Below are 26,571 nucleotides of genomic sequence, written 5' to 3'. Positions count from 1 at the left end.
GTTCTGAGACATACCTAGAAAAGGAAGAGTGAAGTTCTGAGACATATCTGAAAAAGGAAGAGTGAAATTTTGAGACGTATTTGAAAAAGTAAGATTGACTTTATGAGACATATTTGGAAAAGGAAGAGTGAAGTTCTGAGACATATCTGAAAAAGGAAGAGTGAAGTTCTGAGACATACTTAGAAAATTAAGATCTGAGTTCTGAAAAAGAAAGACATATCTGAAAAAAATTAAGACATATCTGTAAAGAAGTTTGACTGAGACATATCTGGAAAATTAACATACTTAGAAAAGGAAGAAGTTCTGAGACATATCTGAGAAGATAGTATAATATGAAAATGAAGAGTGAAGTTCTGAACATATTTGAAAAGGAAGAGGAGAAGTTCTGAGAATACAGAAAAGGAAGAGTTTCTCAAAAGGAAGAGTAGTTAGACAAGAAAGAAGAATGAAGTTCTGAGACATATCTGAAAAGGAAGAGTGAAGTTCTGAGATATCGCCAGAAAAGGAAGAGTGAAGTTCTGAGATATCGCCAGAAAAGGAAGAATGAAGTTCTGAGACATACTTCGAAAAGGAAGAGTGAAGTTCGGAGACATACCTTGAAAAGGAAGATTGAAGTTTCTCAAAATAGTTAGACAAGAAGATAGATAAAAAATGCCATCTTTCGAGTTTTCTGTCTCGGTATAATGCTGGATGAGCTATCTTTCGCCTCGGTACAATGAAATTTTAACACGGGCCCATGAAACTTTAACAAGTGGTGGGTGGCCTGGCCTATATCGTTGCCAGACGCATGATTATGCTAACTTTAACCTTTAATAAAATAAAAATTACCGAGGCTAGAGGGCTGCAGTTTGGTATGTTTGATGACAGGAGGGTGGATGACCAACATACCAATTTGCAGCCCTATAGCCTCGGTAGTTTTTTAGTCTGAGGCGGACAGAAAAAAATGCGGACGGACAGACAAAGCCGGCACAATCGTTTTCTTTTCAGAAAACTGAAAAAAGACTGTTCTTCAAGAACAGCAGTCATGATATATATGTTTCATCTTTTCAAAAGAAAAAAATGTCATAAAAATAGCTGTAACTTTTCAAAGAGAAAAATTTGACATAAAAAAAAGTTTTTAGATCTCGTATGTTTTTTTTATTACCTTTTGATTGTTGACATTTTGCTTTAATCAGCAAGTTATCAGAGTATTCTCTTATTCGGTGTTACCGTATTTTAAGAGAGAGAAAGAGAGAGAGAGAGAGAGAGCTAATGCCATTGGGATAGGCAGTCTGATACCCTCATCTATCCAGGGAAAAGAGAGAGAGAGAGAGAGAGCTAATTCCACTGAGATAGGCAATAGAGAGACCTCGAGCTAATTCCAGGGATAGGCAGAGAGAGAGAGAGAAGAGAGAGAGCTAATTCCATTGGGATAGACGATATGATACCCTCATCTACCCACGGAAAAGAGAGAGAGAGAGAGAGAGAGAGAGAGAGAGAGAGAGAGAGAGAGAGAGAGAGAGAGAGAGAGAGAGAGAGCTAATTCCAGAGGGATAGGCAGGATGATACCCTCATCTACCCTGGGAAAAGAGAGAGAGAGAGAGCTAATTCCATTGAGCTAGGCAATTTGATACCCCCATCTACCCAGGGAAAAGAGAGACAGAGAGAACTAATTCCATTGGGAAAGGCAATTTGATACCCTCATCTACCCAAGAAAGAGAGAAAGAGAGAGAATTAAGATGCTGCATCAGTTCAGGATCCAGATATCATTTAGAAATATATATATATATATCAGTGCACCTTAAAACTACTTAATCCTCCAGAAGATCTAGATTGAATGGAGGGTCTGGAGACGTCCAGTTTTAACAGTTCGATGGACATCAAGTCTGTCATCTGGAAACGGCCAGACTGTAGATAACCAACTAAGTCTGCACCGGGCCAAAACTCTGGCAGTCACCCAAAAAAGAAACATGTAAAAAGTGCGCCGGAGTTTCTTCGGCTCGATCGAGTTTTCTGTACAACCACTACGGCGTATAATCAAGACCACCGAAAATAGATTTATCCTTCGGTGGTCTCGGTATAATGATGTATGAGCCACGGCTCATTAAACTTTAACGACGGCCCAGTGGTGGCCTATCCTATGTCGTTGCCAGAAGCACGATCATGGAATGGAATGGAATATAAAGTTTAAGCCAAAAGCCAAGCACTGGGACCTATGTGGTCATTCAGCGCTGGAAACGATATTGTGAGTAAGTCGGTTCGAAAGGTGTAACGGGAGGAAAACCTCGCAGTTGCACTGTGAAATAATTGTCAGGAGAGGGTGGATAACAAGATGAAAGAAAGGTAATACGAATGGAGGTACAGTAAAGAGAGTGAAAGGGGCCGAAGGGACGCTGCAAAGAACCTTTAGCAGTGCCTACAGTGCACCCCGTGAGGTGCACTGACGGCTGAGTAGAGTTTGCAAGGTGTGTTTGAATGAAGAAAAGGTCCTGTATGAATAAGTGAGAGGAATAATTATTGATCTGTAAGAGTTTTATTGGCTTCAAGATTCTTTACTATAAATATACTGCCTAAAATAGAAAACTAGTATCTTCAGAATTTTCGAAATTGAGATATGCCACCTATTGGGTTCGTGAAACACTAATGCACAAGTTACTGCATTTTCAGAATGATTCTTCAATGCTTTCCACGAGTATTTAGGGGGTCCCATTTGCAGTATCTGCAAAATCAGTAGTAAGGCAAGGGAAAACTGCAGTGTCTACCACTTTTCTCAGTTTTGTATATCTGCAAAATCAGTAGTAAGGCAAGGGAAAACTGCAGTGTCTACCACTTTTCTCAGTTCTGTATTTTAGCAGATACTGCAGTCTTCCATTTTAGGGCTGTACACCAATTATTGATCTGAGAAATAATGTGGGAGGTTTGATTTGTGGAAGAACAGTGAGCATTCATTCAAGGAAGAGGATATCTTTGGCTCAAGGATCTTATGAAACAGGTAGCTGGGTCGTTTTCAAGTAAAGGGAAAATCTATATGTGGCGCACTTGATATGTGTGGAGGCGGGGGTGTAGGTGGGGTGGGGGTGCCGGGATGTGGATATACATAGAGGTGGTGAGAAGGTTTGCATAGGTGACCGGACTAAGATAGTGTATTTTTACATGTTCCAGAAATGCCAGTTATGTATACCTACACTGCCTTCTAATGTGTGTTGATTTAAAAAACGATAGTGTATTTTTACATATTTCCCAGAAATGCCAGTTGTGTATACCTTCATTACCTTCTAATATGTGTTGATTAAAAAAAAAAGATACTGTATTTTTACATATTTTCCAGAAATGCCAATTGTGCATAGCTTTAGTGCCTTCTAATATGTGTTGATTATAAAAAATAAGTGTATTTTTACATATTTTCCAAAAATGCCAGTTGCGTATACCTCCATTCCCTTCTAATATGTTTTGATAAAAAAACGATAGTGTATTTATTATTTTCTAGAAATGCCAGCTATGTATACCTTCATTCCCTTTTAATATAAACTGATTAACAACATTTTTTGTTCCTTCCCTTTCAGGCATGTTGAGTTAGTGACTCCTTTTCCATCTCCAAACGGCCATCCGGAATTACAGCACGCGACTTGGATACCCGGGGCCGAGGCTTCGCTCGTGATGGTCCACGAAAATGACGTATACATCAAGAAATCGCCCACTTCTCCCGTCGTCATAAGAATCACGAACACTGGGGAACAACACACTATCTATAACGGAATTACTGATTATCTCTACCAAGGTACTACTTATATATTTTAAAGATTATTACCCTAGTTTTTACGGGGAAAAATGAATAAATCTTCTTGATCTTGCTATCTTGCGTAGGTCTCGGGTCTGGAGTTAGACTTAAACCAGGCTTAACACTACCACGAGAGAATGCTAGACTACAGTCACTGTCATTCTCGGCTTTTAACTGCTAGACCATATATGCTGACATTAATTGTTCATCAATAGCACATCAGCCCCCTACCTTCCACGTATTTGCATTCTAGATACATATGGTATTAACTGGTATGTATCCACCCAAGGCCATGAGAGAAAAGGTCTACCCAATTGGGCGGAGTCATCTCCCACCTGGGGTAACTACGTAGGCGATGACGTATCTCAGAGGTTCCTGCTCATTGCAGCAATTCGCCTGCTGACGCAATAAGGAGGTAGACAAAGCTCCGCCCACATGGGTGATTTTGGGGGGGAAGTGAGCAGACCTTGTCTCTCTTGGCCTTGTATCCACCTCAACGCGTCACCTACTATTTATATAATACAGTTCATCACAACACTGCCCTAAAATGGAAGACTGCAGTATCTGCAAAATTTTCGAAATGAGACATGCCACCCATTGGGGCTCGTGAAACACTAATACACAAGTTACTGCAGTTTCAGAGTGATTCTTCAATGCTTTCCACGAGTGTTTAGGGGGTCCCATTTGCAGTGTCTGCAAATCAGTTGTAAGGCAAGGGAGTGTCTATCATTTTTCTCAGTTTTGTAGTTTTGCAGATACTGCAGCCTTCCATTTTAGGACTGAACAGATTCCATCATCTTTTTTTCATTCATCTTTAAACTTCTACCCAGTCCTATTAGGAAAGGTGGTTCAGCATTACCTTTCACAAGATTGAACTTTTTCTTCCACAGACTGACTTTTGAAGAACTTATATATATAGAGATCCTGCCACCTAGTTTGTCTCCCCCCACTTCTCTTATTTTACCATCATCCATTATATTTACTCACAATTTCCTATACCATTTCCATTCTTCCATTGTCCGTACTAACATTCATTATTCCATCCCTGCATTTACACAACACTTTACAATTACCAGTATGTATAGAATGTGTTTAAGTTTGTGTGTGTGTGTACTCCAGAACCGAACAGTACTTAGTGAAGGGTCCTGGACTGATATGAGGATGTTGTCTTAATGGCATATGATCTTCTGCATATTAGGCTAATCGCAGCCAAATCTTTACTCTATGGAACATCGTATAGCATTTACCAGGGACAGTGGGTTAGCAACACATATTCTGTAATTATTACAGAAAAAAAAGAAAGTTATAATACTAAATCATTGTATTCTGAATGTTCTTGGAACTGGGTATTTTGGATCAACTGTTTGTTAAGAAAGAGTCACGAGAGAAGATGAGAGTAAAGGTACGAAGCTATATAGGACCTACCATAGAATCGAGGTGGTGTTGGGGATGTGTGGTGTCAAGGACAATTTGTTAAGAGTAATAAAAGCTTTTATTGGTGGAAGTGAAGCGTGTGATGGGTTTTGTAGGGAGAGACGGGTGATTGGTTTGTTGTAAACATGGCGGTGAAACAAGGGGGGAGATGAAACAAGGGAGAATATGGAACTGGTTTGTTGTAAACATGGGATGAAACGACAGTATGGAACATGGGGAGATGAAACAACGGAGAGTATGGAACTTGTTGTAAACATGGAGCTGAAACGAGGGAGAGTATGGAACACGGTTCGACGTCATCAAAGAACAGTATGTGTACGGACAAAATTATGGGTTAAGTAAAGGTGGTATTGAAATGGAGTGTGTAAGGGCTGATGTTTAGAATGATACGAAATTTGTCTGGAGATAGTGAAGAGAAAATACGGGAAAAACTAATGAAATATTTGAGTGTTTACGAGAACAGAAAGTTAAGAGTAAAATTGAACAGGAGTAAAAAAAATTGATTATGAGGGTATTTGGAAACCAGGAAAATGGAGTAGTGAATGTTTATATATATATATATATATATATATATATATATATATATATGTGTATATGTGTGTGTATGTGTGTGTGTTTACATACATATATAAATGTGTTGTGTATTTCAGTAAATATATATTACTAACACAAGTGTTCATCTGTTACATATTCTGTAAAGATTGCATTAGAAATAACTAATAGGCCATGTGCTGAAAACTGGCTTTTTTTTTCATTGGTTAGAAAGGACGGTTAGACTGTTATCTCGAGTCGATCATACTCACATTAACTCCGCTAAATACATGATAAAAGGTGCTTCACACTCATGTAAAATCGTCACAAACAGAAACTGTATCCCAAGAACGGACCATCCGTAGTTTTTGAAAATTATTCTCATGAATATAGAAACAGACAAATTACCTCGTCCTAAATGAGGGGCCTAAAACTCCCAAATACTCTGAAATCCCTGTCAGTAATTTGTCATTTTAATTACCCGGTGGAAGAGGACCTTCAAAACCCCCTTTAATATATCTAGCCTGGAAAGGACGCCATACCTTTCTGAGGAATCTTGTCAACGTTTACACGCAACATAACTGCGATTGTGCCGTCAGTGCACCTCATGTGGTGCACTGTAGGCATTACTTGAGGTTCTTTGCAGCGTGCCTTTTAGACCCCCTAGTTGCAACTCCCTTTCGTTCCTTTTACTGTACCTCCTTTCATATTCTCTTTCTTCCATCTTACTTTTCAGTCTCTCCTAACAATTGATTCATAGTGCAACTGCTTTGAGGTTTTCCTCCTGTTACACCTTTCAAACTTTTACTGTCAGTTTCCGTTTCAGCGCTGAATGACCTCATAGGTCCCAGTGCTTGGCCTTTGGGCTAAATTCTATATTCGATTCAATTTAAAACCATGATTTGTAGGTAACTATGAGTTTCGTGTTTTTAATTGAGTGTCTCTGTCCGTGTTAAAAAAAAATATCAAGAGTTCTGGTTAATCTCTAAAACAGCGAATATATGTAATTATATATATATATATATATATATATATATATATATATATATATATATATATATATATATATATATATATATAATATATATATATAAACAAGTAAAAAAAATGCGCCGAAGTGTCTTCGACGGAATCCAGTTTTCTGTACAGCCGCTGCAGCGTATAATCAAGGCCACCGAAAATAGATCTATCTTTTGGTGGTCTCGGTGTATTGCCGTATGAGCCGCAGCCCTTGAAACTTTAACCACGGCCCGGTGGTGGCCTATCCTATAGCGTTGCCAGACGCATGATTATGGCTAAATTTAACCATATATAAAACAAAAACTACTGAGGCTAGAGGGCTGCAATTTGGTATGTTGGATGATTGGAGGGTGGATGATCAACATACCAATTTGCAGCCCTCTAGCCTCAGCAGTTTTTAAGACCTGAGGGTGGACAGAATAAAGTGCAGTCGGACAGACAAAGCCGGCACAATAGTTTTCTTTTACAGAAAACTAAAAATAGATCCCAACCAAATCTACGTATACGTATTGTGTTGATGCAATATGAACTCTAAATAGGGAAGGGAAAGGGTCGAATTCCCTTTGGCCTCAGGCTAAGAGGATTAAATTAATTATTGCGCGTAGGCCTACCGCTTCATTTTCGATCCCGGTTTGCTGCGTGGCCCCCCAGAGAGGCCTTTGCTGCGATGGTATTCCGCGTCACTAATTATTCCTGCTTTTTACGTTGACAACTTGATGAAATCCGTAACGAACCCACTTCTCCATCGAGATTTGTTATCAGTTCGTAGAACCGCGTGCTTTCAGCGACTATAAAGCTATATAAAGCTGTCAGCCCGCTATTATAATTTCGTAAAACTGCGTACCTTAATTGACTACTTTATAAAACTGTCGGCTTCTTGTTACAAATATCATTAAGGTAATCCACGACTGAATTGCTTGAGAATGTTTTCTGTCACAACGTTAATATGATTGGAATATGATATTGATAATAATTGGTCATATTCCCATGCTGGCAAGGGCCGTTTATTATCATATTCGTTTTCCTTTTATATTAAAGTAATCTACAGTAACTTTCTGTATAGTGAAGATTGAGGAAAATAGATAGATTCATTTCCTTTGGGGGACTTTTGGCTTGGGTTTTAGATAAAGACTAATCAAGGATGTTCGAGATTTTTCAACTGGGAGCAAAAATTGTATATTGGAAATTTTCATTTAAAAATGGAGCATAGTATGATTTGGGAAATTCTTGATGAACGGATGATAAAGGAACAAAAATATTTGTATTGGAAATTTTCATTTAAAAATGGAGCATAATATGATTTTGGGAAATTCATAACGAACGGAAGATAATAGACTGATAGCAATACGGTCTAGCTTAAGGTTGGTCTGCTAGTGCAGTGGTTAGTGTCGTAGCTAACACTCAGGTGTTGCGAGTTCGCGTCTTCCCCAGGGCGATGAAAAATCACTGGCTCTGTATCATGATCAGTTACTGCTGCAGTTTGGGGTCTGCTGCAGTGGGAGATTGAAACCATTCTTTGGAAGCTTGAATTTCAAGTCAGTGGCCCCTTTGGTACGCTTGTTCCTCGTGAATAGGTTTCATCTATTGAAATAATAATAATAATAATAATAATAATAATAATAATAATAATAATAATCTTCATAAGACCTTTGTCCCATCTCCTCAGAAGCAGGGACACAGGTTAAAACTATGCGGTAATACAAATTGAAAAAAAATATTCCGTCTTCGAGTTATGATTATTTCATGAATTAAAATACATTCAACACTACAATATGACACATTAACCAAAACAGATGCGTCTCTTGCAGTGTTCAAAGCGAACTTGCCGATTGCAGTTTGTCAAAAAAGACCATTCGGACTTAAATATTCAAATTTCTCTTCCTTACCTTCATATCTCACAGTTGCTACATACTCTTTTAACCTCTGGATTTTTCATCTACTTTCTTTGTTTCCAGATTACGTCCTCCATTCGGTGTCTGCCATCTGGCCGAGCAGAGAAGGAAGACGCCTATGTTACGCGACCTTCAATGACTCCAGAGTCCACGAAGCGAAGATACCCATCTACACCGAACAGTATTCAACCATCCGAAAAGTGAGATACCCTAAGGTAAATGGGAAAACGCGTATGAGACCAGTGAAGTATCCTAGGCCGAGTGGCAGTGTAGTCAGCAGTCCCCAGTGACGATGCTCTTTTTTCGCGTGAGATCGACAATAGTCCATTTGTTGTATCTTTATTTTTACGTGTGAAGGCATAATTACCGATTTTTATTAATGCTTATATTCGTTTATATAATGTTTTGGTATATTATGGCGAAAGAAAAGTTCAGTGGTGGAAGTTCTGCCTTGGTCATCAAGTTTTTTACCAAGAAACTACTGTAGGGCATTTGAGAACAGTGAAAGAACAGGATGGAAATGAATGTTTAAACATTACCGAGAAATAATTGAAAATGGAATGTGTGCCTGTTGTAGTAGGTACTTCTTTGAAAGTATGTTTCTTACAGACAGTCATAGTATTATATTAGGCTAAAGAATCAGAGTATTATTTTAGGCTAAAGAATCACAATTGATCTGGCTAATCAAACGCATACTCAGAGACACTTATACACATCAGCAAACCGTAGCACATTTTTCCAAATACTGAAGATACTTGCACATTTGCAGACAATAATAATGTACATTTTCCCAAAATAAATGAAGAGGGAATGAACACTGCACTACATGGCAACTGTCGATGAACTCCTTAGTGCGATACTGAGGGATCTACTAAGTAATATCGTTTAGGTCTTTTAGCTTATTTCTAGGTATGTTTTTGCAGGTATATCTGGAATGACGGGCAAAATGATAATTGTGTTATCCCATTAAGGTAAAATATTAGTTTTGCTTGCAAAGCTCGCAAGCAAGTCAGATTAGTCCCAAATGGTGTAAGATGGATACAGTCTACTAGGCCTATTCGTGAATATTTTTATTATTTGCTGATTCGTTTAATGATTTTACTGAATCACTTTGACCTTATTAAGTGTGAGGTTTTAGGTGAGACTGTAAAAGAAAAGAAGTTTAGTCGTTGGTAGGATGAAGGTTAATAAAGAAAAAGATAGCCGCAGTAACTGAACAGTTCTCCTGTGAAAGTCTCCCGACCATTTTGTTAATTACTTTACAACACCTTCCAAAGACACCCCACAGTTTGTTTTCTCAAACCTTACTTCCATGGCTATAGGTCGAAATTACTCCCATGCCAGTTTAGCTATTTAATCAAGTGCCTTTGGGCTTTTTTTTTTTTTTTTTTTTTAGATCTAATGATAGATCTAACAATAGCGTTAGAAGTGCCTAGAGAGAGAGAGAGAGAGAGAGAGATATTTTCAATTTTTATGCATGAGGGCAGAGTGTCATACACATAAATAATTTAGAATTTTGTCAGTACTACCTATAAATAATTTAGAGATTTTTCGAGACTAGAGAGAGAGAGATAGAGGAAGAGAGAGAGAGAGAGAGAGTCAGATCCTGTAGAAGGATCCTTATTTATACCCTTATTTAGAAAGGTTTTTTATAGATTTATTATTTAAAGCATCAATATAGGTATAACTATATATATGTGTGTGTCTGTATGTATTAACCGATCATTCATATCAATTTCCATATAGTGATATCTTTTGTTATTTATGCACAATATAAAATTTCCTAGTATTGTATTGTAATTTAGTATTGTGCTATAGAAATAGTATTGTACAATAACTTTTCACATCATTTCGAGAATTATGATAATTGTTACTTATCTTCTTCTCTGCCTTTTACAATAAAAAATTATTTGATTTCCTGTAATTATATGCTAAGAAATCATAATTTCTCTGCCTGTAGTCTATAGTAATAATAACTGCCTTTTTGTAGCGTTGTTTTACAGAACTTGAACCAAACTCATTTAGGTTTCAGTGTGGTAATTACATAAGCAACCCTTCACATGATTTCAAATTACGAGTTTGTATGGCATCTGAATGTGTGCTTAAATCCGTCATACCTTTCCAGGTGGATACGCCAAACCCAGTAGCAACTCTCTGGGTTGTCGATATCGGCGAGCCCACAGCAGAACCACAGGACCTGAAGCCACCTTCAAGAGTCAAAGACCAGTCAGTGGGAGTGTGGTTTGTTCCCTTCCCAATCCTGCTGCTGTATTGTTGTTGTAATAATATTTGTTTAAGTATGTCTATTTCTAAGACGAGAAAAGTAATGTGATAAGGTATATTGTCTTCGTGTGCAGTCATATGGAGTTCAAAGATGGGTTACGTAGCCTTTCTGAGTCCATCGTTGGGTGGTCATTGTTGCGTTTCATTGGGGCCTTGAGTTCCGGCGAGGACGGAGCTCTATAAGCACTTTCCGTTAAAACCCACGGTGTCTCTGTTTACCTAAGGTGTAAGTTATACACCTGGTTAGTCAGCTAGGGAGAACTAGGAGCCTCTTATGGGAGTGGGATGGGTCGTACTTGCTGGAGCCACTTCCTGTGTGGCGATGAGGGGGTTCAACCACGATTCGGCAGTTAATTTATGAATATTGGCAGTAATCATTGCCTTGTCTTTCTCGGGAGCCACATGTTAGGTTTCAAAACGGCTTAATGTTGAATTAGTTATATATATATATTATATATATATATATTTCTAAAATATATATATATATATATATATATATTATATATATATATATAATTATATATATATATATATATATATATATATATATATATATATATATATATATATATATATATATATATATATATATATATATATATAATGTGTGTGTGTGTGTGTTGTGTGTAAAACTGACGGTTAAATGAGAGAAGTTTCAGCCCATTTGTGGCCTGAACTCGCATCCAAGATACACAGGAGTCACAACACACAGCATTACCAACCACGAACTGGGAGAAAACTTTTTCTGCTCAAGAAGTTAGTACCACGTCAGGGCTGCTTAGACAAAGGAGAATGGGATTAATTAATTTTGAATAAAGAGCAGCTTTTGTCAATAACCCAATGGTATCGAACGTTGAATGAAATAAAAGGTGGACCTATTGCAGGCGTATCGTATTTGACAACGTTAGATGAATGCGTATAGGCTAACAATAGCTGAAGAAAACAACATCGAATTATTACATTTTGTTTTGTACGTATGGGCTTGTGCCAGTGTCAGTGTAGTTCATAGAAGGACAGAAACATTTATGAAAATTTGACAGTATTCTATTCAGCCTTTATCAGCTATATTTCTATGATGGTTTGTGCTAGGCAACCTTTTCAAGATGTGATGAATTTTACACATAAAGCTCTTAAGTTGCATGATAAGTGTAAATTACAGCTTAGCTTGGGCAAGGTCTTTGATCTCATCAGGTTTTGCCACTTATCAAGAAGCCAGGTATATAAATCATTTGATAAGTTAAGAGGCTTTTTCACAAAACTACATTGTCTTCAGGCAGCATCTCTCCATTTAGATAATTTATTTGTAATTTACATATATATATATATATATATATATATATATATATATATATATATATATATATATATATATATATATATATATATAGAGAGAGAGAGAGAGAGAGAGAGAGAGAGAGAGAGAGAGAGAGAGAGAGAGGTTTTTACACAAAATAGCATTGTCTTCAGGCAGCATCTTCCCATTTACAACATTTATTTGTAATTTACATATATATATATATTATATATATATATATATATATATATATATATATATATATATATATATATATATATATATATATATATATATATATATATATATAGATAGAGAGAGAGAGAGAGAGAGAGAATCTCTCCATTTACATCATTTATTTGTAATTACATAATACATAGTATCTATTATATATATTTATAATAGAGAGAGAAAGAGAGTTACACTCACACTTTATATAAAGCCGTTTCCCCTAACCAGGGCCTCCAGAGAAAAGGCAATCCTGTGAGCACTCCTATATTCATATATGTCATTTTTAGTCTCAGAGCAACTCAAAACAAGAGGAGAAAACGTTCAAAAAAACTATCACATTTAGGCATAGGGCTCTTCTCAGAATAGATAACTAAAAGATTTTAGGAAAGGGAGAGGGAGTTGGTGGTTCCTTTGAAGTACCCTTTTTTTCGGCAGTTATTCGAAGATGAGCAGTCGAGATGAAATTCTCCACAATCTTTGCAAGATTCAGTGGTTATACCTAAGCTGATTATCTTTGCCATCTTACTACCATGAATATCGCGGGCCTTAGTAAATAGTCACAAGACACTCTTTGCCCAGAAGTGGTATGAAAAATATTAATTTATTCACGATTCTGGATATGGACGAATGTGCACAATATATTGCAGTATATTCTGGAAATCACTTACTTCAGGGCGTCAGAATTGACGTCACATCATTGTCCGTCAAAGAAGGGTTCCTTTCCGTTTGAACTATTCGAGAGCAATATTATGACTGAAACTCGTAAGTGCACTTATCAGTCCCCAAACTTATAACTGCCCCTGTCATTAATCATGCGTGTAAAGACCTCATTCCTTTATTCAAACTTTAAAAAAAAAAAACATTCTAATATTTAAACAGTAGTAATTTGCCTTTCTGGTCCCTTAAGATCTTTTAAATGTCTAAAAATGCAGCTATCTATCAGAATAGTCAATCTTATCATGCCCATCGTTACATTTCCAAATTTTTATGTATACCCAGTACCATGCTGACCTCCCCCCATTTCCCCTTTGCATTGGATAATAGACTTTTCTTCCTCTCTCAAAGTAACCTCTAAAGATTTTAATTTTGTTAAGTCCTACATTAAGCTAAAAGTAATTTCACCATTTCCCCCTTTTTAATTATATTGATAATGTCATCAACGTCTTTTTACAGCTAAGTGAGACACCAAAAATGCAGCATCCATCCAACCAGTTTTAGGTCCTTGGAATTAATTGTTAACAATGAGTACATTCAGTCACAACAAGAAATCAAAAAAGAAAATCCTTTGTCTAAACATATTTGGTGAACTGTGACACAATTAGTAAATTTATCCGTAAACGTTATGAATTCCAAGGAAAATGTTTTATTGCCTCAGGGGATTAGATTATATTACACTATCATTTTTTAACGGATAAACTCGTAAGTAGATTTTGTGCTCATGGCAAGAACCAAGTCTTTCTTTAAAAAAAAAAATACATGAAACACTAGTACAGTTTCAGTTTTTGTTGGTCTTGGGTATTGGAAAATCTCAGATCTGATTTTTTGGTAAGGGTTTTTATTCCTATTAATCTGGGGAACACAGAATTCCTGGCTGCCTTTGTGATCCACAAACAAGAAACTGACATTGCAGTGAATTTTATTTTGATGATTTTGTGAAGCCAATACGATTAAGAGAGAACACTTTTAACATGCATTCTTTGTTTCCAGGGATCACTACTTTACTGGAGTGGGGTGGATAGACGAAGAGAGGGTGGCAGTTGTGTGGAGAAATCGACCTCAGAACGTCAGTGTCGTGACCACATGCTCTGCTCCACTGTGGTTCTGTGATGAGGCAAGTCTTTTGCACTTCAGGATAATTTTACTTTCATCCATAATGATCCGATCAGAGCAACCTGAAAGATAACGAGAAAACAGACTAACAGAAAATTAAGGATAATTGCATGTGTTCATTCAGATGTTCAGACTGGTTTTGCAGAAGTCTAGACTACAAAAATGAATACTGGTACTATGTGGAATCCTTAGTGATGTCATTTTGACTTGACTGATTTCATATATCTCAAGACCGTTCAACATGTTTGGTTTTCATTACTAAGCTATAATGAATCCTCTTCCTCTAGTCATTGTAAAGTATTTCATGTTGTGCAGTCATATCTCCATTTGAAAGTTAATATTTTAACATTAATTTCATCATAGCCTCTTGACGGTGCTTAAATGTTTGACTAAATCTGTTTTCTCCACAATGAAAACATATATTAGACAAGAAAAAGATTGTGTGAACTTGCTGATGCCACACATCATTGAACTGTCCAGTAGTTTAATACCGTATTCACAACACTATTCCTTCACAAGGAACCTGGGTTGGAATCCAAGGCAAGGATGGGACAGTGTGGGAACATCCCATAGAAACTCTGTGCCTGCGTGAAATAAGTACTTGGTAGTCAGTCATTTGCAGAGAGCCACAAGGCAAGCAACTTTATTCCAAAATTTTAACTGCCGGTCATTGAATATTTAACAAAAACATTTACTCATTTGCCATCCTAATTTTATCTTCTTTTGCAGCTTTACGTTGAAGAAAGTGGCCCCGAGAAATGGGTGATCGTCAAGGATGCCCCTCTCTTTACGAAAGATGGAACAGCATTCATCAGCATAGCCCCCCTGGTGGATGGGAGCCTCGGGACCTATCCTCATATCATACAGGGAAATACTGAAATTAACCACAACATGCCTCTTACTTTCGGGCCCTATACTGTGTTCTCTATTCTCGCCTGGGATACTGTCAACCATTATGTGTGAGTTATGCCGCGAGAATTAATTTAATCCAGTGTGAGGTTCCGGTGAAGGTTTAGCATCGTTGTTTATAAGTCTCGTTTGATTCAGATTCCTTTAAAGTCTTTGCACATTGTTTGTTGCTCTGTCAGAATCAAATTCCCTAAAATTTTTAGTATCTCACTTTAGGGTTTCGAGGTAAATAAAATCTGGAAAAGTCAAACATAACTCTCAGTAGTTTGTTTAGTTTTTTAGGGTTTCCAGGTAAATAAAATCTGGTAAAAGTTCAAACATAACTCATAGTAGTTTGTTTACTTTCAAAGGTACATTTTATAACATTATGGTAATTGAGAACTTGATATTACACAGTAAGAATATGCTTTGTATTATTAGTCTTGCAAGTATGAATGATGTGCTTAGTGAGGTTATGTCTTGTTAAACTGTGTTTTAGTGAAATTTTGTTTTGAATGTTTGTGGTCTTTGATATTGCACTTGTTTGATAAGGCTTTGTGAGTTTATGCTCTTCAAGGTTACAGCCAATTATATAATGCTTTTTAAGATTGTGCTTTGTGCAGCTATGGTTTAGAAGATATCATTCCAAAGGACTGAAATTTATTGGATGAGTATTAAACTCTGATATTTTGCTCTGTAATGATTATTACTGAAAGATAGGTAAAAAAAAAAAGCTTTTAGAAGATTGTGTTCCTTAAGATTATGCCCACTTCTCACTCACCAACATTGCACTCTGCAAAATAATGCCTTGGAAGAGTATATTTATAGTTAGATCATTTGGAGATTATGCTCTTTAAATTGAAATTAGGTATATAGTACATCCTGTGGTACAGTGATCATCAAAACTTCCTGTAACATCAGATTAATCTTCCCTATGTATAGAAATGCCATACATCCTATGCATAAAGTAAGTTCCTAATCTGAAAGTTCCTTAATCATCAAAACTTCCTGTAAAATCAGATTAATCTTTCTTATGTTTAGAAATGCCATACATCCTATGCATAAATAAAGTTCCTGACATGATTAAAGCTCCTTAGTCGATACCGAGTGCTAGCAAAGCTAAAACACCACACTAAGAGAGCTGTTCTGTATTCATTCCAGATACTATGTTGCGAACAAGGAGAAAGATGCCAGAGACCGCCACTTATGGCGTGTCATGGACTTATCAGCAACTACCCCCACACCTGCAGGAGTGCCTTACTTGTGATCTTAATTACACTTCCCCAGCTTGCAGGCACTTCACTCCTTACATGGGACCCAACAACTTTAATGAGGTGAATAATCCTGTCTTCAGGGTGGGGTACTCCTACTCATTTATTTTTTTCCTCTCTGATGTTGGAAGGCAAGAGGTCTTGAATAAAAATTTTGTTTTTTTATAATTCCATGTTTGAATGGATAATAAGAATTTTCTTGTCCCTTGAAATAATTCATACAAATTTAGGCTTCATGGATTTTCCTCACTGATGTTGGAAGGCAAGAGGTCTTGGATAAAAATTTTGTTGTTCCAACACAATATACAAACCCTCTGGTCCTTTACATTAGGAATTCCTAGTGTAAAGGACCTCGGGTTTGTATAGTTAGGAAAAATACAATTTACTTTAAAAATTGTTATTTTAGCAGTACTGGTTGACTAAAGATGTGTTGAATAGGGAAATAGATTCAATCAGTAAAACTTAAAAATGGACACAGTGAGTGTCATTCTTAGAGGTAGTTCTATAATATTTTTTCATGTTCCATGACAGGTTGTGTTGCAGTGCGAAGGGCCCGGCGTGCCCCACACAATACTATATTCTATAAACGATGGAGAGATCCAGCTGTACATCCATAATAACTCAGAATTACAAAGGTTAAGTGGAGAGATGGCGTGGCCGCAACAAAAACATTACCGTGTACAGCTGGAAGATGGTTTTGTTGCTCAGGTATGTCTTCGAGCCACTACCTATGTAAAGAGAATACATTTTGTCTCATGAATGAAAACAAGAAGTTGGACTCTACACTGTCCTGAGTTTTTATGTGGTAGTTGGTTGTTGTAGGACTACTGGAAAATAGTATGATAGGTTTGTTTTTAAGGGACCTTACATTTAGATGAAATTTATATTACAGCAAGTAGGCATTCATGCTGATGAATGTAAAATGTGAATCATATTGTACTCAAACATTATACTTTAACTGAAGTCAGGGCTTCATCTTACAAGCTAGGTATATAATTCCTAGGGGTTGGTTGTGGCTGTCAGTATATATGGAGGATTAGCAAAATTTTAATCAGTTTTAGATGAAGTACTTGAAGGATGGTAGAGCTATGCAAGCAAATACAAGCAAATTTTCTTTCTATGAGAGTTGAATTTGACCACTCAAAAATAATGTACATATTTTGTTTTATGAACTGTCTTTAATTTCACGGTGTGCTTTTTCCAGGACAATCCTTGATTCAAAATTATTTTATACATAGTTCATAAGATGAACTTTTGTTATAGTAATCATATTCCAATTCCAGGTAAGACTGAATGTACCCCCAGAATTTAAGGACGATGAAGCATTTATTCACCCCGTTGTAGTGCGTGTTGGAGGCGTACCAGCTCAACAGAATGTCAACCACAAGTGGAAAGTTGACTGGGGAACATATCTAGCTTCAAATAAGTAAGTTTGACTTAAATTTTTTACCAGTCTAATTTCTCAGACATATGTAAATAATTACTTACCAAATGAACCAGGAAAACCTGATACATATTGAGTCCCACACAAAATACTTTCAGCAAGACAATGGAATTTGTAAATGAAAAGAAGTGTAATTCTTTTATTTAGTGTACCTTGTGAAACTGGCTTTAATGCCATTTTAAACATTTATAGCTGCAATTTATTGTAGTATGTTCAAAAGACAAAAAAAAAAGTTTCAAATGACTAGTTGAACTTAATAAGAGAAATTTCAATTTACCATATGGTTTTTGCATTTGGTAAAGTTTGATCAATTATCTTACAATGGATAAATGTTATAGTTCATTACTAAATATGACAGTTATTACTGAAAAATTAAAGGAAAGATGAAAACATCTTGATTCTCAGTTTTTTTCCTTAAGCGATAATTTTGGGTATTGGATAAGTGCATAAAGGTGTTTTCCATGGCAGGAAAATGATTATGCTGTCATTTCAAAAATAGTTGCACTTTTATTATGCTAAGTTTTAAGAAAAGAGCTAAATTTTTTTTTAAGGCAATGGATAAGTGCGTAAAGGTGTTTTCCATGGCAGGAAAATGATTATGCTGTCATTTCAAAAACAGTTGCACTTTTGTCATACTAAGTTTTAAGAAAAGAGCTAATTTTTTTAACATTTTTCCAAAACATAATTTACCATTCAAATATGGTCCTTTCTAGGTCATGGATTGTAATGGAAGTGGACGTCCGAGGAGGTGCTGGCCAAGACTTGGGATCGATGTATAAACCTGCTTGGCATCTTGGGGAAATAGAAGTTCAGGATCACATCTCCGTCATGAAGTAAGCTATCACTGTGCTGCGAAAACTCTCAAAAACAAATAAGACTCTTCCAGTCATTTTAGTGTGTGCCTGAAATGAAGTTCATATTTTACAGGTTATTTTGAGTTTCATCTGTCAGACAGTTCTGTATTATTAAATAAGAAGACTTTCCCGTCATTTTAGTGTGTGCCTGAAACGAGGTTCACATTTTTCAGGTTATTTTGACTTTTACCTATCAAACAATTCTGTATTATTAAAGAAGACTTTCCAGTCATCTTAGTATGTGCCTGAAATGAAGTTCATATTTTACAGGTTATTTTGAGTTTCACCTATCAAACAATTCTGCATTATCACTAAGTCTAATAATTGCACTTTTCAGATCACTCGTTGCCGAACTAGAATTTATGGACCCGGCTAGGGTAGCAGCGTTTGGCTGGGGCCACAGTGGCTACAACGCAGCTAGGTTGCTTTCCCAAGACACGGATCATGTGTTCGCATGTGCTGCTGTCGTTAGCCCTATCACAGATTGGTCGCTTTATGGTAAGGTCTACTTTTCAGGAAACTTCCATAATTGTAGGAATGTCAGGAAGAGACAAGACTTCAGGAGTGAGTAGTCTGTAAGATACAGGTATTTCAAGAAGGGAAAGATTAAAAATCATGGCCAGAGGAATATGATGAAGTACATTTTAAATCTGCTATTCAAGTTAGTTTTTCTTGAAACCTTCACTGATTTGCAAGCTTTTAGCCTTTATTTCAGTAACTATATTAATTATAAAGTATTTATGAAAAGCACATGAAGTAAAAGTTTATATTTTGCCTACAGCATCAGCATACAGCGAGAAGTACATGGGAACAGCGCGCGTGGAACCTGGTGGTAACTATCGCGGCTACGAAGAAACTTCTCTGCTATTACGAGCAGCCGACTTCAAGAACCGCACTTTACTTCTTGTTCATGGAACAGCCGACACTGATGTTCATTATGCTCACACTCTCAAACTATCAAGAGCTCTTACTAAAAATGGCATTATTTTCAGGTATGCTTTAGGTTGCAAGAGTGGAGCTTTCATCTTGATTGTTGCTGAAAGCTTATAGTATCCCTTTCAAAACTTAATGTGTCTAGAGATGCACTTTCAGTTTTTTTCTTACAAAGAATGCCAAACAGAAAGTTTGGAAGCTGGTAAAAAGCTCTAGAGTCTCGATAAACACAGCAATAATATTGTTTTTGCTAAATATTTTAATTGTTCAAATATTTATTCAGTGATTCCAGTAGTCTTTACACTAGTATTCTCAGTAGGGTTTTGTAGTATTTTTACTTTGTGTTATCCTTACATATTAATTATATATATTGCAGTGGAAGAAGTATTTGAATGGGGGCTTTTTGTATCTACAGAGAGATAGTATAGAAGATAGAGGCGAGTTGCAAAGTGTGTTTGTAGGCAGGGTTTGATGAACTGCTGTGGAAGTACAATATTCTGCATTAGGAGTTCATACTTGATTGAGTAGCTAAAGGAATATTATTACTGGGACTATTGTTTTATTTTGTTTTATAGTCATTCCTATTGGGGAGAGCAGTTTATTGCCTAACAAAGTTCTAGTATCCACCAAGTCTACTAGCAGCCTTACACCCCTTAAGTCTACAGAGGCACAATGAATCTTTAGGAAAACTGCCCTGAGACATTACCTCCTTTCTAGGTTTGATCTTTGGTCTTCCACCAGCAAGACAAGAATGGCAACTGCATACACACACACATGCATATACACATTTGTGGATTTATGTGAACCAGCATTGCAGTAACTATGATCACACATACAAATTAAATCTATTTCTTTTCAGACAACAAACGTACACTGACGAAGGCCACGACTTGGAAAAGGTGCAGTCTCACCTCTTCAAGAGTTTAGAGAAGTACCTGGATGGCTGCTTCCCTCCTTATAATGAAGAGGAACTTAGCATACTCTATGGTCAAGATGCTTTCCAATAGTTATTCATTAGACTGTTGAAACTATAACACCTTCATTTCTTCATCGTAGGGTTTGACTGCTGGCTCTGCCAACTGTCTCAACCCTTCTATGCTTCTCCCCATGATATTGTACCATACGATAAGCATTTTAATACTTTTCCTGATTTCAGTGTACAGTGTAGTCCTGTTGACCCGATGATTAGCCCATCTTGTATAACAAACATAAAATTTAAGAAAACTGTGTGTTCTAGTTCATCACAGCTATCTACAGGAATCTGGAATACCCATATTTTTTATTGAGGCCTCCGTAAGCCACCAATTCCTTATTTCCAACAACAACATGTACAATATTCACGTAGATCTGTACTGCTATGAGAAACCGTTAGCTTTCATTAGAATCTCATTTCTACCTCTAAAATACCTGTAAGAGACGTGTATTTTTTTCTTTACCATCGTTCTTCTTGTCATGCTTTGAACTCATATTTTCATTTCATTTGATGTTTTGACACAGTTTTACATGAAACTTAAAAAGCATTAAAAATATCAGCGATTTGGCAGTTAAAGCTTAGAGCTATAATGAAAACACTATTTGTTTCCTGAACTTCATTTCTAGTACAGCCACTTCTCTAATAATTGTGATAATGAGATATCCTCAATATTTGTATGGAATAAGTAGTTAACAAAACATTTATACTGATATAATACCCAAACAGTATTGCATAATAATGTGTAGAAACGTGTAAGAGAGCAAGTGTTTGTGGATAAGCGGACGTGTGTTTGGTCATTTCAGATGTATAGTTGTGTGTTTGTGTTCTGTATTTATGTATAAATGTACGTATCAATGTATGCTATCATGAATGTATGTTTTTATGTGAGTGATATCCATTTTACAAAGTTAGAGTGACAGCGTCATGGCGGGATCGTTTAGTTAGGATTCCTTTTCATTTGTTTTCTTTGTAGTTGGAGCTTCTGCATCATAGAATTAGCTTGAGAATCTTTGAGAGAGCCTTTCGGCAGTTATTTTTGCTATCTATGTAGGGGTTTTCAAGTTTCAATGCAGTATAAGGCCTTAAAATAATTTAAATAGAGTAACATGTGTAAACAGTAAAGAACGTTATTTCTTAGATTAAGGTATAACAAGGAAATTATTTAGAGTGTCCTTAATTTCTCCATTTTATTTTGACATATTTTTGGAATAAATAATAAACATGTCTTTATCAACATTTACTTTACCTCATTTTGTTCCTTTCCCAAAACAAAACGGCCATGCAGGGTTGCTTGGAAGGAGAAAAGGGTCCATGATTCTTCGTCAGAGGGAGACACAACTGGGTTTTCGAACTTCGAAGATCTTCATTTGAATGAAAACTTATGAAGGGATCTTCATGATTATCAACAATTATCCAAGTTTTTAAAAGTGAAACCTTCCTGCTTAGAAAGTTAGCCCCCTGTCTAAAGTTTTGTACTTGAACATATTAATTCTTTGTGTCAAAGATTTCCACAGTAGAAATTCTACTCCTTTCTAGAAGCTATTATTTTTTTATTACAGGCATGGTTATCAGTTGTGCCAGAATGACATCCTGCCGTGATAGAAATGCCTCCTAAAACCAGTAATAAATGGAGCATTGGTTAGTGTCATAAAGGGAACAGTTATCTCCAGCACACCTTCAAATAAGAAATCCATTCAAGAGATGGGATCTCGTGGGCCTTTTGAAGCAAGGCAAGCATTTTGAAGAGTGCTAGTAATGCGCAGTGCAACTGAAGCATTTAGTGTCAGCTACATAACACTAGACAGCATTTGGAGACAGTTATTTCCTAGTTCATACAGAACTGAAAAATTCACTGGAACAGAGGCGACAGAGGAGCATTTGGATACCAAACACAGTTCCACTGTGTCAAATGCTGCTTCTCTGTTTTGTTTTCCTTTGTATGATAAATCAAGTTTTGAGTTTGTTTACCTGATGAACTATAAACAGGATATGCTCTAAAAATAATTACCATATCACTCACAGCAAGTGCAATTACAATCACAGGCACAAAAGTTCACTTTCTTTTTGTCTGAAGCATCTCAAACTGACCTTGATAATTGGCTTTTGTCATTTTTCTATAATTCTAAAGGCTAAAAGGCAGAAAAATGACAAATTAAGTAAAACCCTACCATTTCCATGGAGTTCAAGAAATTTGTCTTATAAACCAGCATCGGTTCTACAATTTTCAATTTTTTTTTTTTCACTTTTGGGATAGGGGCAGTTCTCAGTGAAATAGCAATTTTAGGCAATATGAAACTGAGGAATATAAAATGTATTCAAACAAAGGGGTCTTTGGCCCTCTTCAGAATGCTGTTTATGATGAGGAGGAGTTCCTAGGTATGTTTACTGGCAAAGTATAGGTTAAGAAGAAAGTTAACAAGTCCAAGGTGGATGTAGAATTTTGTGAACCCCTATTTGACAGAAAACTGAAAGTTTAATTCACACTCTCTTAGCACTATATGAGAAATCGTGTAAATGTTCTTTACCGAGGCCTCATAATGCCTGGTTAACAATTTTGCAACTTCAAAAGCACTATAAGAATACGTAAGGTGACATACGAGTGTGCATCATCAGGAGCAGCAAGACTTAAACTGCTACTTGGTGAATTATGACTTGACTGTATATTGTTTGCTGTACCATCAGCAGCAAACCCTTAAATGCTCATGTAAATCACTTGTCAATATATGTTAGGTGCATTTAATTTGCCAGAACAATGCTGCACTCCAAAATCAAGTTCATACATTAAAATTTTCGGGAGATATCCAGCTGTCATTATCAGCTGTTTCACGGGTTTCATAATTTGGCGCGGAAACCAAAAACTTGGATGACTTAGGGGTTCTTTTCAATAATTCAAAGAAATTGACAAAGTATTTTACTTCGTTTAAAAGCAAAGTTAAGACAACGTTTTAGCAACTTGGTGGGGTGGATCGTTGAAAGTTTGTTCACAGTTTTCACTCAGACACGGACTGAAAGGATGTCCCTCAAGACTACGTTTCTTGACACTGAACACAGGATATAAGGAGTTAAAATGTTACTCCCATACCCAGTCACGAGCTGCAAGTAAGTTTCCACATCGAAATTATTTCCAAATTTGGGCAGGACCTCTTGGAAATGAGAGGGAAAGCCCGAACTGATAGTCTGGGAGTGTCAGAGGTTAGAGTATAGAATAAGAGGCCTGTCAGTCACTGAAGCGGCCAAAAATGCATTGGTAATTGATTAGTGATCTATCCAAGCCTAAGGCCCTGTCCACACTAGCGGGCACTGCCCGACAGTAAACACTGTTCCCATAACAACTGACTGACCGAGTATGGAGCCAAAACGATGCCCATTTTTAACACTGCCAGAAGCGAGAGAAAATACAGCTGAATCCCGTGTCATGCCCGCTGTAGGGCTTTGGGTAAAATTATTTTGCCCATTTTTTCCGTACCTGAATCGTGTCGTATTATAGACCTAATTATTTAATTATCAACCATAGCCAAAGCCAAGGTTACTTTGGCACGTGGAATGGTAATAGTATAGCCTAGCCTAGGCCCTGGAAGTAGTGCCATCCCATGCTCTCTTATTTTTTTAAATGTATATCACTGAAATGTATATTTTGTTTTGTAGATCTGATCCTGTACTGCCCATTTCTCACTGCCACTGCTTTTTGGCATCTGAGTAATCCAACCTTACTCAGGTGTTCTGTAAATTGCCAATACACAATATGAAATTGCAACCCACATTTTTGAAAGGAGCTCTTCATTCTCGTTATTTTGAACCCAATAAACTATGCACAAATGATAAATAACAAAATTAATCAAGTTACGACTTATAAGGTAAGATATACCGCCCCACCCTCCACAGCTAATACGGCAAAATTGTAACCAGTAAGCACCCCCAAGGTCACGTTAAGTTAGTATTTTTAGGTTCTTTTAGTGCCTTATTTCCCAGCCATTTTTGCATGAAAATCCCAAAGTGGTTTTTCATGCAAAAATAGGTGGCTGGAGTCTTAATTGTCAACTTGAAAAAAATTAACCTAAATTCATATTGTCATTTAGTTGGAGTGCCCCTTTCCATAAAAAAAAATAGTACTGTACTTAACAACTACGTTGACATTTCCATTCCTGCTCATTCCTGATAACGAATACCTCATGAAATCCTCGAGACTGGAAAAAAAGAGTAAAGCTCCGAAGAAAATCTGTTTTTACGCCTTGATTTCAGTAGTTTTCATTACGCTAGAGTGTCTTCACCGAACTTTGCGTCTTTATTGCAGCCCAGTAGCATCATTTAAAATTCGAATTCCCCCTTAAACACCTGCGACCTTGAAGTGAAAGTGTACAGTTATGCCAAAGAGAAATGTATAAATAAACTCAGCTGTTTATTTTAAACAGTTCACATTTTCATTCGTACTGGGAATAGCAACGTGAAAATATTTCCATTGTAAATTTCAAATAGTAACATCGGTAAACAGATAAATTCCTCTTGAGGCATATATGACAAAATGGTAACCAAATCATTCATTAGGAAAGAATAATATTTCAAATCAGAATAAAATAGTCAGTACTTTCCGAATGTATTTGGAATTGCTTATCAAAAATTGACGATTCTCTCTCTCTCTCTCTCCATATTTATTAGTAGATATGTCTGGTTACCGAGAAGTTTATCTAACAGAAATATGAGGCAATTCAGTAAATGTAGCTGTAGTTTGCGTAATGACCTTTTTCACATTCCTCCTCAGGTGAACACTTTTTCTCGCAGTATGCATGAGGGAGTCTCAGGGTAGCAGGAGTAATCACCACAACTATCCAGCATGTGAAATTTTACCATCAAGAGGACACATGGACTCTCCTTCGCATCCTCTTGGTGGGTAGGAATAGGTGATCAAGCTCCTTCATCACATTTACTTAGAGCATTCTCTTGCAAGAGGGAGATCCCCAATCCCTTCTGCCACTTTGCTTGTGTTTCTCCTCATGTTCAGGTGGAGAGCCAAGTAATCAATGCTTGGTCCTATTCAGCCCCAGTCTCTTCCGATACCATTTTTGATAGAAATAAAAGCTTGAGGAATGCCTCCAATCCAACGTATCATTGTACTCCCCTGCAGAAAGTTTGCCTGAAGTAGAACAGCATTTTCAGGAAGTTAATGTGTTCATTTTTTAATGTAGTAATCTGGGTAGGGTGACCTCAGCTGTTTGCTTGCATATGGTCTCATCTACAGAGTTAGCTATGGGTGGTCAACCTGAAGAACATCCACTGCTAAAGCTACATTTGTCACTGTTGTCCTGTGGTGTTTTAGAGGAGAACAACAACTTGGTTTGCAGACCTGGTAGTTCTTTTGCCTCTAGCAGATCGTGCAAACTCCTTTCCTAACTTCTTTCAAGACAAAAGAGGCATACTCTTAACCCAACCACTTTCAGGAATTTAGTGATCAGTTCTTGCTCCTCGTAACTAAGAATTGTAGAGAAACAGTGATCGAGTTATGAAGAACATAATCGAGGAACTGTCCTCAACCGACTTCTGTCTTTTAAAGCCTCAGATAAATCCTTGGATCCTAGATCGTCAGATTTTTCAGGATTCTCCTTTGGTACAACGAGGAAACCTGTCTATCAGAAACCAAGACAACTTATGCAAGCTTTTACATCTAAAAAAAGGTAAAGAAGTTTTCCAATCCTCTCAACTTCTATTTCAGCTCCATAGGACAGGAGGTAAAATCAAGAAGCAAACTCCTGCTGAGGGTGGCAATCCCTCTCCTCTGCTGCCACAAGTAGGGGGTTGCCTTTCTTATGCATGGACCAAGTGGCAGGAGCTAGGAGCAGAGCCCAGGGTGGTGTCTATTCTATGAGATGGTTATATTCAAGGGCTGCTGCCCTCCTATCTCTAACAACTTGAGCCCAATCCCTTTATGCCATCAACATTCCTGG

At 36.9% G+C, this 26,571-nt stretch overlaps 1 protein-coding gene across 1 annotated transcript in view; it reads left to right on the top strand.

Moving 5' to 3' along the window:
* The window catches only part of LOC136846185 (inactive dipeptidyl peptidase 10-like), a 721,139-nt gene extending 699,268 nt beyond the window's left edge, over window positions 1–21,871 (top strand). The window contains 13 exon segments of the mRNA XM_067117007.1: window positions 3,543–3,757; window positions 8,698–8,849; window positions 10,760–10,875; window positions 14,150–14,273; window positions 15,002–15,231; window positions 16,322–16,405; window positions 16,407–16,494; window positions 16,963–17,139; window positions 17,715–17,857; window positions 18,589–18,708; window positions 19,067–19,227; window positions 19,511–19,721; window positions 20,522–21,871. Coding sequence (XP_066973108.1) covers window positions 3,543–3,757; window positions 8,698–8,849; window positions 10,760–10,875; window positions 14,150–14,273; window positions 15,002–15,231; window positions 16,322–16,405; window positions 16,407–16,494; window positions 16,963–17,139; window positions 17,715–17,857; window positions 18,589–18,708; window positions 19,067–19,227; window positions 19,511–19,721; window positions 20,522–20,669 — 1,969 coding nt within the window. The 3' untranslated portion in view covers window positions 20,670–21,871.
* Window positions 21,872–26,571: the final 4,700 nt, after the last annotated feature.

This window comes from Macrobrachium rosenbergii, chromosome 14, assembly GCF_040412425.1.
Source record: "Macrobrachium rosenbergii isolate ZJJX-2024 chromosome 14, ASM4041242v1, whole genome shotgun sequence".
Lineage (NCBI taxonomy): Eukaryota > Metazoa > Arthropoda > Malacostraca > Decapoda > Palaemonidae > Macrobrachium > Macrobrachium rosenbergii.
Note: the sequence above shows the minus strand (reverse complement) of the source record. Positions and strands in the feature narration are given on the sequence as shown.